The sequence below is a fragment of the Capra hircus genome, chromosome 1 (genome assembly GCF_001704415.2).
Source record: "Capra hircus breed San Clemente chromosome 1, ASM170441v1, whole genome shotgun sequence".
NCBI lineage: Eukaryota > Metazoa > Chordata > Mammalia > Artiodactyla > Bovidae > Capra > Capra hircus.
In genome coordinates this window covers 125689017-125703872 of record NC_030808.1, presented here as the reverse complement: position 1 = coordinate 125703872, position 14856 = coordinate 125689017, and the positions used below count along the sequence as shown (strand labels likewise).

The following is a 14856-nucleotide window of genomic DNA, read 5'->3' as shown; positions in this document are numbered from 1 at the left end:
AATACCCAAAGAAGAGTTCATTTTCATGGTCTCTCATTTCCTTCTCTGCTCATTAAGCCCTTTCTAAGATATCTGCCTTCACCAAGCACTAAAAATACAGGCAGTACAAACAAGCACATTAATAAAACATCATGTTGTCAATCAACAAAAACATATTTGATTTCCATGTGAGACAGCAAAGAAAAACAAAACAAAAACAAGCAACAGAAGCCCTTAAGAGCAAACAGCAAAATAAACACATTCAGAAAAATTGGACTGAGGCCTCAGTGGGAAAACGTCATCTACTTGGCTTATTTATTTAGGATCTGTATTCTTCCCTCCTTCTCACAAGGATGGAAGGCAGCAAGGAAAACGTTTTAATTCTTCCAGTGTTTATCAACTGAAACCTCACTGGGACAATTTAAGGGTCATAAAGGGGCTTCCCAAATGGCTCAGTGGGTAAAGAATTCGTCTGCAATGCAGGAGATGCAGGTTCAATCCCTGGGTTGGGAAGATCCCCTGGAGAAGGCCATGGGAACCCACTCCAGCATTCTTCCCTGGGAAATCTTATGGACAGAGGAGCCTGGCAGGTTACAGTCCAAGACACGACTGAGTTGGACACGACTGAGCAACTGAGCACGCGCACGCACACACACACACACACACACACACACACACACACACACACACATAAGGGTTGTAAGAATCACAAAGCTTCTGAATGACACTCTCCTAACTAAGAAACAAGCAGCTATGGCGCTCTTGTTCATATAATCAAGTTTGGGTATGAGACATTTCTGTTAACTGTACTCATCTTTACTAAGGAATTTGATATAAATAATATTAAGTCAAGCACTGCGTTAAATTACTACTCAGGCAGCTGAAATAATGAAGCCTAGTCCAACCAATGTATATGTACATTAAGACAAACCCCACAGTTAAGACTGGAATTTAAATCTCTATTTAACTCTAAATCCTACATGGAGTTTAAAGCCAGGAAATATTTGTTGAAGGCCAAAATTCCATTCCCCTATCTGTCCTGCTGTGGTTATGCCAGGCAAATAATAATTACAGTAATTTTAGAACTCCTTGCTATAGCCTTCAGTATAATTAAGGGACTTAAATGTTGAGTTCCTGTCTAAATTCCCTATTTGTTTTCTCAAATTATATACCTAGTGCTAATCTTAATAAATAATCACTATATGTATCAATTTTCATGATATTCCATGTCCCACCCCTGCTTTACTTTCATGAAGCCATACGAAGGTTATTGGGAGGATGTACATCCCAATCAAATTTTCAGTCTATCATTTCTTTAAACTAAATGTGAATGCCATTTAAATTTAATCAGGCTTTTGGAGGATGTATTCCGTATGATGACTTTAACACACATTAGTAACAAAATCCCCCCATGGTACAGGAATGCCTATACATCATTGTTTGTCAGGCATACTTAGAAATATCAAGGCATGTATTGTGAAATAGCCCTGTGCTATCAAACAAAGGGCATATAACAATTTCTCAAGTCTCAGAGCAGCATAGAGGTAAAATGAGTCATGGCATCTTTTACACTTTGCGTGAGGTAAGAACTATTTTCATTTAAATCATCTAAAACCTTCAATAATTTTTAAAATCTCATAAGCCTTATTCCACATTATCAATACTTAAAACTATACTTACAGTGAGCAGCATAATTATTTACACAACAGAATTGCTATTGATTTTCTATTTTTAAGGTGTTTATTTTTAAAAAATGTTATACATTTATTTATTTTTGGCTGCACTGGGTCTTTGTTGCTGCACGGAGGCTTTCTCTAGTTGCAGCAAGCAGAGGCTACTCATTGTGGTGACTCCTCTTGTTGTGAAGCACCGGTTCCAGGGCTCATGGGCTTCAGTCGTTGCAGTTCACAGGCTCTAGGGCTCGGGCTCAGTTGTGGTGGTGCATGGACTTGGTTGCCCCTCAGCATGTGGGATCTTCCCGGATCAAGGATTGAACTGGTGTTCCCTGCATTGGCAAGTGGACCAGTGAACCATCAGGGAAGTTCTTGATTTTCCTATCTAACTCCTCCTTGTTGTTGTTTAGTTGCTAAGTCGTGTTTGACTCTTTGGCAATTCCATGGACTGCAGCCCACCAGGCTCCTCTGCCCATGGGATTTCCCAGGGAAGAATAATGGAGTGGGTTGCCATTTCCTTCTCCAGATCTTCCCAACCCAGGGATCGAACCCAGGTCTCCTGCATTGGCAGGTGGATTCTTTACCACTGAGCCACCAGGGAACCCTAACTACTCCCTACCAGATTATAAACTCCCTAAGGATATAAATTCCCTTTTTACTCCCAGGACCCCACCCAATGCTCAGTACACAGTAGATGCTCAACAAGCACTGAATGAATGTCTGTTTATTTATTACAGAAGGGCATAAGAGTGCATTTGTATTGCCAAGTTAGAATTGTGCTAGTCTTTTCATGCCATTTTCAGGGATATTTGTAAAGATACAAATGCTTTAGACCTCAGTTTCACCATTTGTGAAATGGACATAATAACATGTATCCACTGACATCATGGAATAGGATGCAGATGAAATAACTACATGTTATTATTTTAGATCCATGACCTACATAATAACTAGTATATTTAATTGCTGTTGAACAGAAGAAAAAAGGTAGTTATCAAAGTGACAGTACGTATATTACTTGGGGAACCTGAAGATCTACATATGACAATTGACGCCTTTTTTCTTGTGTGAATTAGCTAAACAAGGAAAATTTTGCCACATACTTTCAGCTTAAATGGGACTGACTCTATTCATTGCTGTAATTCTCCTCCCATTTCTGGCATAGGTCTGTGACTTTTTGATCGTTCCACATTACTTACTTCAGAGCTAAAGGAACCTCCAGTACCAAATTTTAAACTGCTCAAATGTTAGCTGGTTTTTTTCCCAAGCCAGATTTCTGCCAAAAATAATAACTGAAACCTTCAATAATCTGCTCTCTAATTTCAGTGCCTTTAAAAAAACTGGAAATAAAGATGAGACATAAATCATAAATAAATGCCTTGCAATTTCAATGATGATTTATAACAATAGGACCACGTACATGAATTATCTCATTTTTAAAAACTGTTTCTGTTAATGATGCCCACTTTTAAATGTAAGGACAGAATAATTTTCACTGACATCTGCCTGCCAATTGCTATTTCTTTAGATAATAACAGCAATTCAGATGCAATATTTAGTTTTAACGTCAGGAACCAATTTAAAATAAAGATTTCTACATACCTAGTAGAGGAGAGTTCCCAGAAGGTTCTAGGCTTCAAGTTTCCTCTAATTTGCATAGCGGCTATAAACAAAGGTTCAGCTGGTTCCACTTAGCTGGCCATGCCACATGCAGCCCAAGTCAGACTCTGAACAGAATTGCTTTCGCAAGGTGTGATTTTGCTACCTATGTATGCTCTTCTTATTTTAAAAAATTGTTTCAAATAATCACTATGAATTTCTAGTTCTACTATGAGATTGAAAAATGAACAAGTTATGGATGAGGCTATCACGGTTCAGAAGAACTGCTGATGTGCCAAGTTAGCAACGAATTTATCAGGAAACCACTAATAGAATGGTGATCTTTGTGTCTCTGGGATCAAGAAGTCAAGGTGCCTGTTGGGCTTTACCTCCCTTCCCACTCAGAGCCTGGGAAACACGTCATCCCAGGCTGCCCAGCCCGCCATGCTCGCATATCCCACATATTCATCTGTGTGTCTCCAGCACCTAGAACCATGCTAGGGGGGGTCTTTGTAAATGTGCCTTGCCAATGTAGCAGTAAGCTGTATCCCACTGGCTGTGCTCTTGTTGACAATGGTCTACTCTTTCTGACTTTTAGGCAGGGGTGGGGGGGATCTCTGGCAGGACGTTCTCCAGCACAGTCCTGCCCCTCTGGGCATATGTGCCCACCACAAGGACCACTGTAATAGAGAGGTCCAGGTGGTGATATGTCAATAAGTGGAGCTTCACTTCGTGTTGCCAGGCTTGATACAGGTGCAGTTACTATTAACAGTTCTTATCCTTCAATCACTTTGGATGACTTTTGCCTCAACCCAATCATGTCCTTCCAAGCCTGTTTAGAAGACCAGCCACCATTTTCTAAAAATCAGACATCCTTCAGCTGTCAAATCATACTTAACTCCTGACCACCCTATATATGCAGGCTTAGTATTTTATGCAGACGCTCCTTAGGTCACAGGAGTGAACATCATCTCATAAAGGAAACTAAGAAAACCTTAACCCCATCACTGATAACAAAATATTTTAAAATTTATTAATCCTCAAATTCTCTGATTTGATCATTTTTTAGAACACACTCAGGAAAATTGATTTGAACATTTTTTAGAACACACTCAGCAAAATTAATTAGTAAAACCTAATACCAACTCATCTCACACACTAGTAAAGTGATGCTTAAAACTCTCCAAGCCAGGGTTCAGCAATACGTGAACCGTGAACTTCCAGATGTTCAAGCTGGTTTTAGAAAAGGCAGAGCAACCAGAGATTAAATTGCCAACATGCGCTGGATCGTGGAAAAAGCAAGAGAGTTCCAGAAAAACATCTATTTCTGCTTTATTGACTATGCCAAAGCCTTTGACTGTGTGGATCACAAGAAACTGCGGAAAATTCTTCAAGAGATGGGCATATGAGACCATCTGACCTGTCTCTTGAGAAACCTGTATGCAGGTCAGGAAGCAACAGTTAGAACTAGAACAACAGACTGGTTCTAAATAGGAAAAGGAGTACGTCAAGGCTGTATATTGTCACCCTGCTTATTTAACTTATATGCAGAGCACATCATGAGAAACGCTTGGGCTGGATGAAGCACAAGCTGGAATCAAGACTGCCGGGAGAAATATCCATAATCTCAGATATGCAGATGACACCACCCTTATGGCAGAAAGTAAAGAACCTCTTGGTGAAAGTGAAAGAGGAGAGAGAAAAAGTTGGCTTAAAGCTCAACATTCAGAAAACGAAGATCATTGCATCTGGTCCTATCACTTCATGGCAAATAGATGGGGAAACAGTGGAAACAGTGGCTGACTTTATTTTGGGGGGCTCCAAAATCACTGCAGATGGTGATTGCAGCCATGAAATTAAAAGACACTTACTCCCTGGAAGGAAAGTTATGACCAACCTAGATAGCATATTAAAAAGCAGAGACATTACTTTGTCAACAAAGGTTTGTCTAGTCAAGGCTATGGTTTTTCCAGTGGTTATATATGGATGTGAGAGTTGGACTATAAAGAAAGCTGAGTGCCGAAGAATTGATGCTTTTGACTGTGGTGTTGGAGAAGACTCTTGAGAGTCCCTTGGACTGCAAGGAGATCCAACCAGTCCATCCTAAAGGGAATCAGTCCTGAGGGGTCATTGGAAGGACTGATGTTGAAGCTGAAACTCCAATCTTTTGGCCACCTGATGCAAAGAGCTGACTCATTTGAAAAGACCCTGATGCTGGGAAAGATTGAGGGCAGGGGGAGAAGTGGACGACAGAGGATAAGATGGTTGGATGGCATCACCGACTCAATGGACATGGGTTTGGGTGACTCCAGGGGTTGGTGATGGATAGGGAGGCCTGGCATGCTGCAGTTCATGGGGTCACGAAGAGTCGGACATGACTGAGTGACTGAACTGAACTGAATACTAACTTCACTCTATACGCCAGGCTCTAGGTTCATCCACAACACTACGACTGACTCAATTTCTTTCGTTTTTAAGGCTGAGTAATATTCCAGTATATATATATATATACACACACACACTACATCTTCTTTATCCATTCATCAGTGGACACCTAGGTTGCTTCCATGTCCTGGATATTGTAAGTAGTGCTGCAATGAACATTAGAGCACACGTGTCGTTTTGAGTTATGAGGGTCATACTGCATATATATGAAATCTAGAAAAACAGAACGGATGAACCTGTCTGCAGGGCAGGAGTGCAGACGCCCACTTAGACAACGGACATGTGAACACAGCAGGGAGGGAGACAGTGGGAAAACTGAGAGAGTAGCACTGATATGTATATGCTACCCTGCGTAACACAGGGATCTAGCAGGAGCTGCCGTGCAGAACAGGGAGCATAGCTTGGCGCTCTGTGATGACCTAGAGGGGTGGAAAGTCGGTGCGGGGCAGCTGGAAGGGAGGTCTAAGAGGGTGGGGATATAGCTAATTCACTTGCTATACAGCAGAAACGAACACAATGTTGTAAAGGAACTATATTCCAATTAAAAAAAAAAAGCAACCTTGAACATTATCTACAACAGCACCGTCCAAAAGAACTTTTTGTGATGATGGACATATTCATATTAAATACTGTCTAATATGGTGACTGCCATCTACATGTGGCCACTGAGCATTTGAAATATGACTGAGGAACTGGATTTTTTAAAAGTTTTATTTGGCCATGCTGGGTCTTAGTTGTGGCATGCAAATCTTTAGTTGTGGCATCTGGAACCTAGTTCCCTGACCAGGTATCGAACCTGGATCCCCTGCATTGGGAGTGCAGAGTCTTAGCCACTGGACCACCAGAGAAGTTCCAAGGAACTGGATTTAAAATTTGTAACTTAAATTTAATTAAGTTTAAATTTAAATAGCCAGTGTTGATTGTGCATTTAGACAGTGCAGCTGTCCACAGAATAGCACTGAATTCTTTTAAGTACTATAATTGAAAGATAAATCTAAATTTCCACTCTGCAAATTGAACTTCCATATCAGAAAGTCCAATACAAATGGCTAGAAAGTTTGCTTGGGACCACTATCTAGCCTTCACCTTTCTCAGAGTATATAGACATTAACATCAGACTTTCCCCAACCCCCCACTGATAAGACACAGTTTGATGACAAGGATTTGATGGCGAAAGCCACCTTGCTGGGACACATCTTCAGTCTAGAAGAATGGACTGGGAGGCAGATGCGGGGTGAGAGGCGGGATATTTCTAGCTATGGGAACTTGAGTTTGAGGGCTACTCTGAGACTCTTCCATCTTGAGAGGTCTCTATGATATTGAATCTCTAGTGGGATTTACTGACTGCAGGAGCTAGAAGGTAAACTGGATCCACTGGCTTTCAGAAAGCCTTTAATAGACTGCCTTGATTGAGGCTATACCAGAACACAGCCCTGTCTGGAGCAGGTGACAAGGAAGGGTCCAGAGAGAGCCTGGAGCATCGGGCCTCTTGGCTGGTACCACTCCGCCCTTGCTGCATTCAGAACCTCTAAGACAACTGCATTAGGCAGAAGGCTCCATGTTTCTTCATCTCCTTGGTAACTACCCTTGTCCATTCTACCACCTTCTCTCTCCTGGAGACCACAGAGCTTCCTAATTGGTCTCTTGGCTTCTACTCTTAGCTCCCTTCAACTCATTTTCCACACAGCAGCCAGAATCATCTTTTCAAATCAAATCATCTCTGGACTTCCCTGACAGTCCAGGGGTTAAGATTTTGCCTTCCAATTCAAGTGTGCGAGTTCAATCCCTGGTTAGGGAGCTGAGATCCCACATGCCGGGAGAGTAAAAGACCAAAACATAAAACAGAAACGATATTATAACAAATTCAATAAAGACTTTAAAAATGGTCCACATCAAAGAAAAAAAAATCTTAAAAAAAAAAAAATCAGATCATCTCACTCCTCTGCAAGATTCTCCAGTAGCTTCCTACTCAAAAAATTCAACCTCTTCACCATGGCCTGCAAGGCCCTGCTCACCTTTTTGACTTCTTCTCTAGTCACCCCCTTTGCTCATTCTGTTCCCAGCCACACTGATCTCCTGGCTGTTCTTCAGACAAGTCAAGCTTCTTTGAATCTCAGGGCCTTTGTACCAATGCTTGCTGTTCCCTCTGCCTAAAATGCTCTTCCCCAGACCTTCACATGGCTGGCTCCTTATCATTCAGGCCTCAGTTCAAATGTCACCTCCTCAGAGTGGCCTTTCCTGATCACCTCATTCATTGCTCCTGCTATTCCACCACTAGGTTATGTCTGTTTAGTTGTTTCACAAATTTCTTGAGGAATATTAACATATTATAAAACTCACCCATTTTAAATGCACTTTTAGTGAAAATACCAAGTTGTACAACCACCACCATAGGTCAGTTTTAGACTATTTCCACCTTCTTGAGATCCCTCATGACCATTAACTGTTAATCCCCATACCTACCTGTCCCCTGCCACAGGCAAGCACTAATCGATAATACTCTGTCTCTACGGATTTGCCTTTTCTGAATATTTCATGTAAGTGAATCATACAATTATCATCTAATACTCCACTGCTCTGTTTTATTTAATTATTATTATTATTATTTTTTAACTGTGCCGTGCAGCTTGCAGAATCTTACTTCCCTGACCAGGGACTGAACCTGCACCCTCAGCAATGGAAGTATAGCATTCTAACCATTGAGCCATGAGGAAATTCCCTTGTTTTATTTTGAAAATATTTTTTATCTTGGTAAAATATACGTAACATAAAATGCACCCGTTTTCACCATTGTTGTAAGTGTATAGGTCAGGAGCATAAAGTACACTCACATTGTGGTGCACCCATCACCAACATCCATCTCCAGAACCTTCTCATCCCTCCCAACTGAACCTCTATATCCATTAAATACTAACTCCTTTCCTCTACTCCCCAGCCTGAGAAGACTACCATTCTACTTCCTGTCTCTGATTCTGACTACTCTTGGTGCCCCCATGTTAAAAGAATCATACAATATTTGTCCTTTTGTGACTGGTTTATTTCACTTAGCATAATGTCTTTGAGGTTTATCGATGTTATAGCACGTGTCAGAATTTCTTTAATAGTTAAAGCTGAATAATATTCCTCTGTATACCACATTTTGTTTGTCCATTAATCTGTAGATAGATACCTGGATTGCTTCTACCTTTTGGCTATTGTGGCCAAGAACATGGACATATAAATATCTGTTCAAATTCCAGCTTTCACTTCTTTTCGGTATACACCCTGATGTGGAATATCTGGATAATATAATTCTATGCTTAATTTCTTGAGAAAGTGTCCCATTGTTTTCCACAGCAGCTGCATAATTTTACATTCCTATCAGCAATGCACAAGGGTTCCAGTGTCTCCACTTCTTTATCAACACTTGTTATTTTCTATTTTTTATAGTAGCCATCCTAATGGGTGTGAAGTAGTATCCACTTTATTTTTATAATTCATTCATCACTACTTATTTACTTATTTAAATAAGAAATATTTGAATATTTTCTTATTTACTTGTTTGTTTAAACATTAATTGCCTCATCTCTCCAAACTAGGATGCTAGCTGCATGAGGGCAAGGAGCTTGTTCACCATAACTCCAGTGGTATCCAAGACCCAACATACATTTGTTGAATGAATAATAGACCTTAGGGCTACAAGCTTCTACAGACTGTAGCCCAACCACCCTTCTCCTTCTTTTATCAACCCAGGGATACACAGAAGCTGCTAAGTTGCTTCAGTCGTGTCCGACTCTGTGCGACCCCATAGACGGCAGCCCACCAGGCTCCCCCGTCCCTGGGATCCTCCAGGCAAGAATACTGGAGTGGGTTACCATTTCCTTCTCCAATGCATGAAAGTGAAAAGTGAAAGTGAAGTCGCTCAGTCATCTCCGACTCTTTGCGACCCCGTGGACTGCAGCCTACCAGGCTCCTCCGTCCATGGGATTTTCCAGGCAAGAGTACTGGAGTGGAGTGCCATCGCCTTCTCTGACACAGAAGCTAGGGAACTCCTTTTAGCTACTCTGACACACCAGAGGACCATGAGGAAGAACTGTAAAGATTTTTACCAATGATGTAGTTCTTTTCCTTGTGAAATATGAAGAAAAGAATATACCGCCAGACTATAACCTTGAGAGCATCCACGGCCTTTGTGAATATTCTGCTGAGGATACAATTATAACCAGGAGAATGTTCTGGGCTCCTCTGGAAGCTCTTCGTGCTACTCACATGCAAACATACAAGTGGCAGCCGCTTGAAATAGAATCAACCAGCTAAGAGTGAAAACTATAAAACTTTTCACTAGAAAAACAAATTGTGCCGTCCTTTCTTGTACATTACCTATGCTTTCTAAAAATATATTTTTTTCTAAAAAGGCTGGCATTTGTTACTCAACTTTTGAACATTAGTTCGGGCAGCCTAGGCAAACCACAAATAAATATGTCACAGAGACTGCCTGTCGTCTGCTTGTTTTCCCTTCTTTCCACAGTTGATAGAAGACGTTTATTCAAAAGAAGACTTCTGGATTTTAGCGGAGCTCACAGATTCCTGACAAGAAGCCTTCATTTCAGGGTTTCCTTGCAGCTAGTAGGGGCCACGTAATTAATAACTGGCAAATGTGATGTGAACAGTGAGGTGCATGTAATTCTGCACAATGTCCTTAAAGGGAGGATCTGTGCCCTTCTTCTCTTCCTTTTTGCTGGCTAGACCATGTACCTAACTGATGGCTAGAACTTGAGCACACATCTGACAGGATACTGAGTTCCTAATGATTTGAAGCAGCCACACCAATTCTGGATTGTCTACCTCCAGACCCCTTCACGTAAGGGAGAACCAAGCTTCTGGTTTTTTGTTGCTCTAGTTGCTAAGTTGTGTCCGACTCTTTGCAACCCCATGGACTGTGGCATGCCAGGCTCCCCTGTCCACAGGATTTCCCAGACAAGAATACTGGCATGAGTCGCCATTCCCTTCTCCAGGGGATCTTCCCAACCCAAGGATTGAACCTGCGTCTCCTGCATTGACAGGTGGATTCTTTACCATTGAGCCACCAGGGAAACCCAACCTTCTGGTTGAGCTACTGTTACTTTGGATCCCTTCAACTGGGAGCTGACCTAGTCCTAACTCACATAGAATCTCCCCAACAAGATTATAGGAGAACTGAAGTACAAAAATTTCCTAAAGGTACATGACAACATTGATTGTTACATCAAAGATGAGCTGCTTATAGCTGATGCCAAGCCCAGCTCAGCCAAATATACTAAGTGGGTGGCAGTGATCTGCCACGTTGCCTGTGGGTCAGAAGGAAAGATGAGTCAGTACCAGCAAAGAAGGGTAACAGTGTTGGCTAATACTTAGTGAGCACTCATTATATCCCAGGCACTCAGCCCAAGAGCTTTATATGTACCATCTCATGTTGTCTTTACAACAATCTTGAGGTTTAAAGAAGATAAATCCATCACACAGCTTATGAGTGAAGAAATGTGGGCCCACCTACCTCACCTTTGCATTGTATCCATAGGCAGCATCCATTAATACTTCCCTCCCCCATACATAAGAATGGGTAGTCAGGGCTCTCTAGAGCACTCTAGTTTGTCAAGGAGAACTTTCACTGGACACCCTCCTCTGTCCCACCAACACTAACAATGCCCCTAACACCCAAAACACTGGGCTAACCATGGAGTCTACTTGTCAGGCACAAGATGCCTCTCAGTCCCTAATTTCCTTGGATCATTTTTAACTCGTAGCCATTTACTTACAACTGAAAAACAACTATAATGTGAAAACCAAGTTACATGTTTGTTTCAGAGCCTTATTTTACATTTATGCTAATATCAATATTTCGAGGGGCTTCCCTGGTGGCTCAGCAGTAAAGAATCTACCTGCAATGCAAGAGACCCGAGTTTCATCCCTCGGTCAGGAAGATCCCCTGGAGGAGGGCATGGCAATCCACTCCAGTATTCTTGCTGGAGAATCCCCATGGACAGAGGAGCCTGGCAGGGCTACAACTGAGTCGGACACAACTTAAGCAACTGAGCATGAACATTTATACCGCTGCTCTGGGCCTCAGTTTCCTCATCTATAATATGGGAATAATAGTACTTTCTCACAGGATCTCAAAGATTCGGTAAAATTATGCCTGTTAACTTCTGGCACACAGTAAGTGCTCAACAAGAGGTATCTACTTAAAAAAATCATAATTCATGGCTGACATTGAATGAAGCTTTCAGTGAACTAATGTGTTCAATTATTAAACAACTTCCCTAAAATGAAAAATTACAGAAGATAACAGTCACTACTGTGCTAACTGGAGAGATGACTCAGTCTAGTTGACTAAATCCAGACTTATTTTTTTTAAGCTAGCTGTCTCTAAATCTGACTTCGTATCTTGACTTAACTTAATCTGTGCTATTACTAACCAGCCTGGGCATTCTGTTAGTTTTTGTTTGATATTTAGGCATTTCTCCCTCTGAAAGTGAAAGTAAAAGTTGCTCAGTCCTGTCTGACTTTTTTCGACCCCATGGACTATGGAATCCTTCATGCCAGAATACTGGAGTGGGTGCCGTTCCCTTCTCCAGGGAATCTTCCCAACCCCGGCATCGAACCATGGCTTCCCACATTGCAGGCAGATTCTTTACCAGCTGAGCCACAAGGGAAGCCCTTTTCCCCACTAAGTTATTATTATTCTCTATTTTTAGATTGCCTTTAGTGGTGGTTTTTTAAAAATATCCTTCCCCCCCAAATGCATTTGTGAGAACAATCATTTAATTTTTTTAATATTTATTTGTCTATGCTAGGTCTTAGCTGCAGCATGCAGGATCTTGTGTTGTGGGATCCTTTTTAGCTGCAACATGCTTTTAGTTGCAGCATGTGGGACTTCCCCCACCAGGGCTCAAACCCTTGCCCTCTGCATTGGAAGCTCAGAGTCTTAGCCACTAGACCACCAGGGAAGTCCCTTTAGGGTGGTTTTAAGTCAGAGACATTAATAGGATTTTTTTTTCTTTTTCTTTTGCCTAACTGCCCTCCAATGGAAATAAAGTAGTCAGAGGTGAGTACTACCTTTGATTTTCTATCCACCACTGGAGACATTTATGAAAGGCACAAGCAATAAATAGCTCCTAAAAGTCTTTACAAGAGGCCTTTGCCTGAAAATAGCCTTCATTCTGAATCCATAAAATTCAGCTGAGTCCAACTGGGTTTTCAGAAAACACATCTGCTTTAAGAATTTATCCCTCCAAGCATTATCTCGAGCCCTTTCTAATTGTTAACACAGGACACCACCAGTTCTATTAAAAATCTCCCAAATAGTTGAGGCAAAGCCAACATTTCACTATTTCAGACATTTACCCCCAACCCAAATTCTGTCACCAGAGAAAAAGAGCAGCAGCTTTTAAAGTTTTCAGTATTCATTTTTGGAGAATAATCTTTTAAAAACTGCTTACTGTGATTTTCCAGGTACATTTGCTATTGGGAGGGTACACTCCAGGAAAACCTTCACTGCCAATAAACCCAGACTCTCCGGTAAGAATGCCGCCACATGTGAAAACAGGTCTGGGAAAATAAGAGAGGAAAAGAAATCTGAAACAGAGCCTAACAATTCACTGTCAGTTTCAGAAAGATGTAGTTTATTAATAGGGATAAAATGAATACTATTAAGTGCCTGCATCATATAGGGAATTTGAAATACTTATTAGCGCTTAGAATATTTAAATTATGCCTAATAAAACATTCAGTCCAGCTACAATGATCTCCACCATAGTAACACTATAATAACAAGATCAATTTACTGATCTATCCATCCATCCATCCACCATCAATATGCAATCAAGTCCTTATCAAGTGATAAGATGTCACTGGAAAACGGTAAATAGAAAATGTAACTCGGGGGAGTGAGAGAGAAAGGGTGAGAGCTAGGCTCTGTGAAGTGCATGGTTTTAAAGATAGACAACTAATTAGTTAATGTGGAAAAGTTTTAATTTCCTAGATTAAGAGAGATGCCTAATTTCCCCGTTTTGGAAAATAGTTGGCCATTGGCAGAGCCTCCCACTGAAAAGGGAGGTTGATGGTGATGGAGGTGGAAAAGGAGATGCCAAAGTTGACCATAGGACGAGTCCTCCAGCCCAGGTCCCGGAGCCATCCAGCAGCTCAGAGGTTGGCGAAGAGTTAACTTTCCGAGAGCTGCTCCCGGGCGCCGGGCAACTCGGGCTTTTCCGTAGGCTTAAGCCTCTGGGCAAAGCGTCTCCAGGGAAGAAAACAGAAGTAAACCAAAGTTCACATATTTGGGCCCCAGTGCTTCTTTGCACCCATATAAAGCTGCGGGCAGAGGAGACCCAGGGCAGGTTAAGCCCCTACCACGTGGTGGCTGGCCAGCTGCAGGGCCGTCCAGCGGGCGAAACTAGGGGCGCAGGAGGGAGCCCCGACGACGGGCGCCATCCCGCGTCCCGGTGGCGCGTGGGTCCCCCGGCGCCCCTAAGTGGACTGGGTAAAGCAAAGCAGCGGGCGAGGGGAAGGAAGGGAGGAGGGGAGGGGTGCGGATGGGGGTCGCGTTACCTCTCCGAGAGCTGCGGCCGCGAGTGCTGGGCGGCAGCGGCCAGCAGCAGGCAGAGCCGGGCCCAGGCGCCCGCGCCCCTCATGGCTGGTGAAGACGCTCGGGGCTCGCCCCACCCCGGCGCGCACACCGGAGCACTGCGCGCTCCGCACCCGCCCGGGCTCCCGCCCCGGCGCGCCCCGCACCGCGGCTTCTCCCGCTCGCTCGCACGCGCCGCCGCAGGGCAGCCCAGGTAGCTGGGTGTGCGCGGCAGGCGGGGCCGGGGCGCTTTTCTAGAGGCGATTACGGTGCAGTCTGCTTCGCCGCTGGATGTCCCCTGAGGAGTTGCTCTGGCAGCCACAGGCCACTGCTGAATATCCCGTTTGTTCTCCAGCAGAGAGAGGGGGCGGCTCCCAGGCCGGAGCCTCCTCCTCTCTTGGGGCGGGCGGGCGGCTCCTCGCTGGCACCCCGAGACCCGCAGTCCCGGTCACATCCCGCCGGCAGGGGCGGTGAGGAGAAGGATGAAAGAGAACCCCTTGCCAAGTGGTACCCAAATGGAACTTGGTGCCTTGATCCACAGATGATGGGGGGTGGGGTGGCCTTGGTTTGCTTTAGGGG

At 43.1% G+C, this 14856-nt stretch overlaps 1 protein-coding gene and 1 non-coding gene across 2 annotated transcripts in view; both read right to left on the bottom strand.

Moving 5' to 3' along the window:
* PCOLCE2 (procollagen C-endopeptidase enhancer 2) overlaps window positions 1–14612 on the bottom strand; it is an 84803-nt gene extending 70191 nt beyond the window's left edge. Inside the window, exons 1-2 of the mRNA XM_018049534.1 lie at window positions 14262–14612; window positions 13154–13262 (exon numbers count right to left, since the gene is read on the bottom strand). Coding sequence (XP_017905023.1) covers window positions 13154–13262; window positions 14262–14344 — 192 coding nt within the window. The 5' untranslated portion in view covers window positions 14345–14612. The remainder of the gene's footprint in view (window positions 1–13153; window positions 13263–14261) is intronic.
* On the bottom strand, window positions 6472–6544 carry TRNAG-CCC. Its single transcript has one exon. It is a non-coding gene; the product is annotated as a tRNA-Gly (tRNA).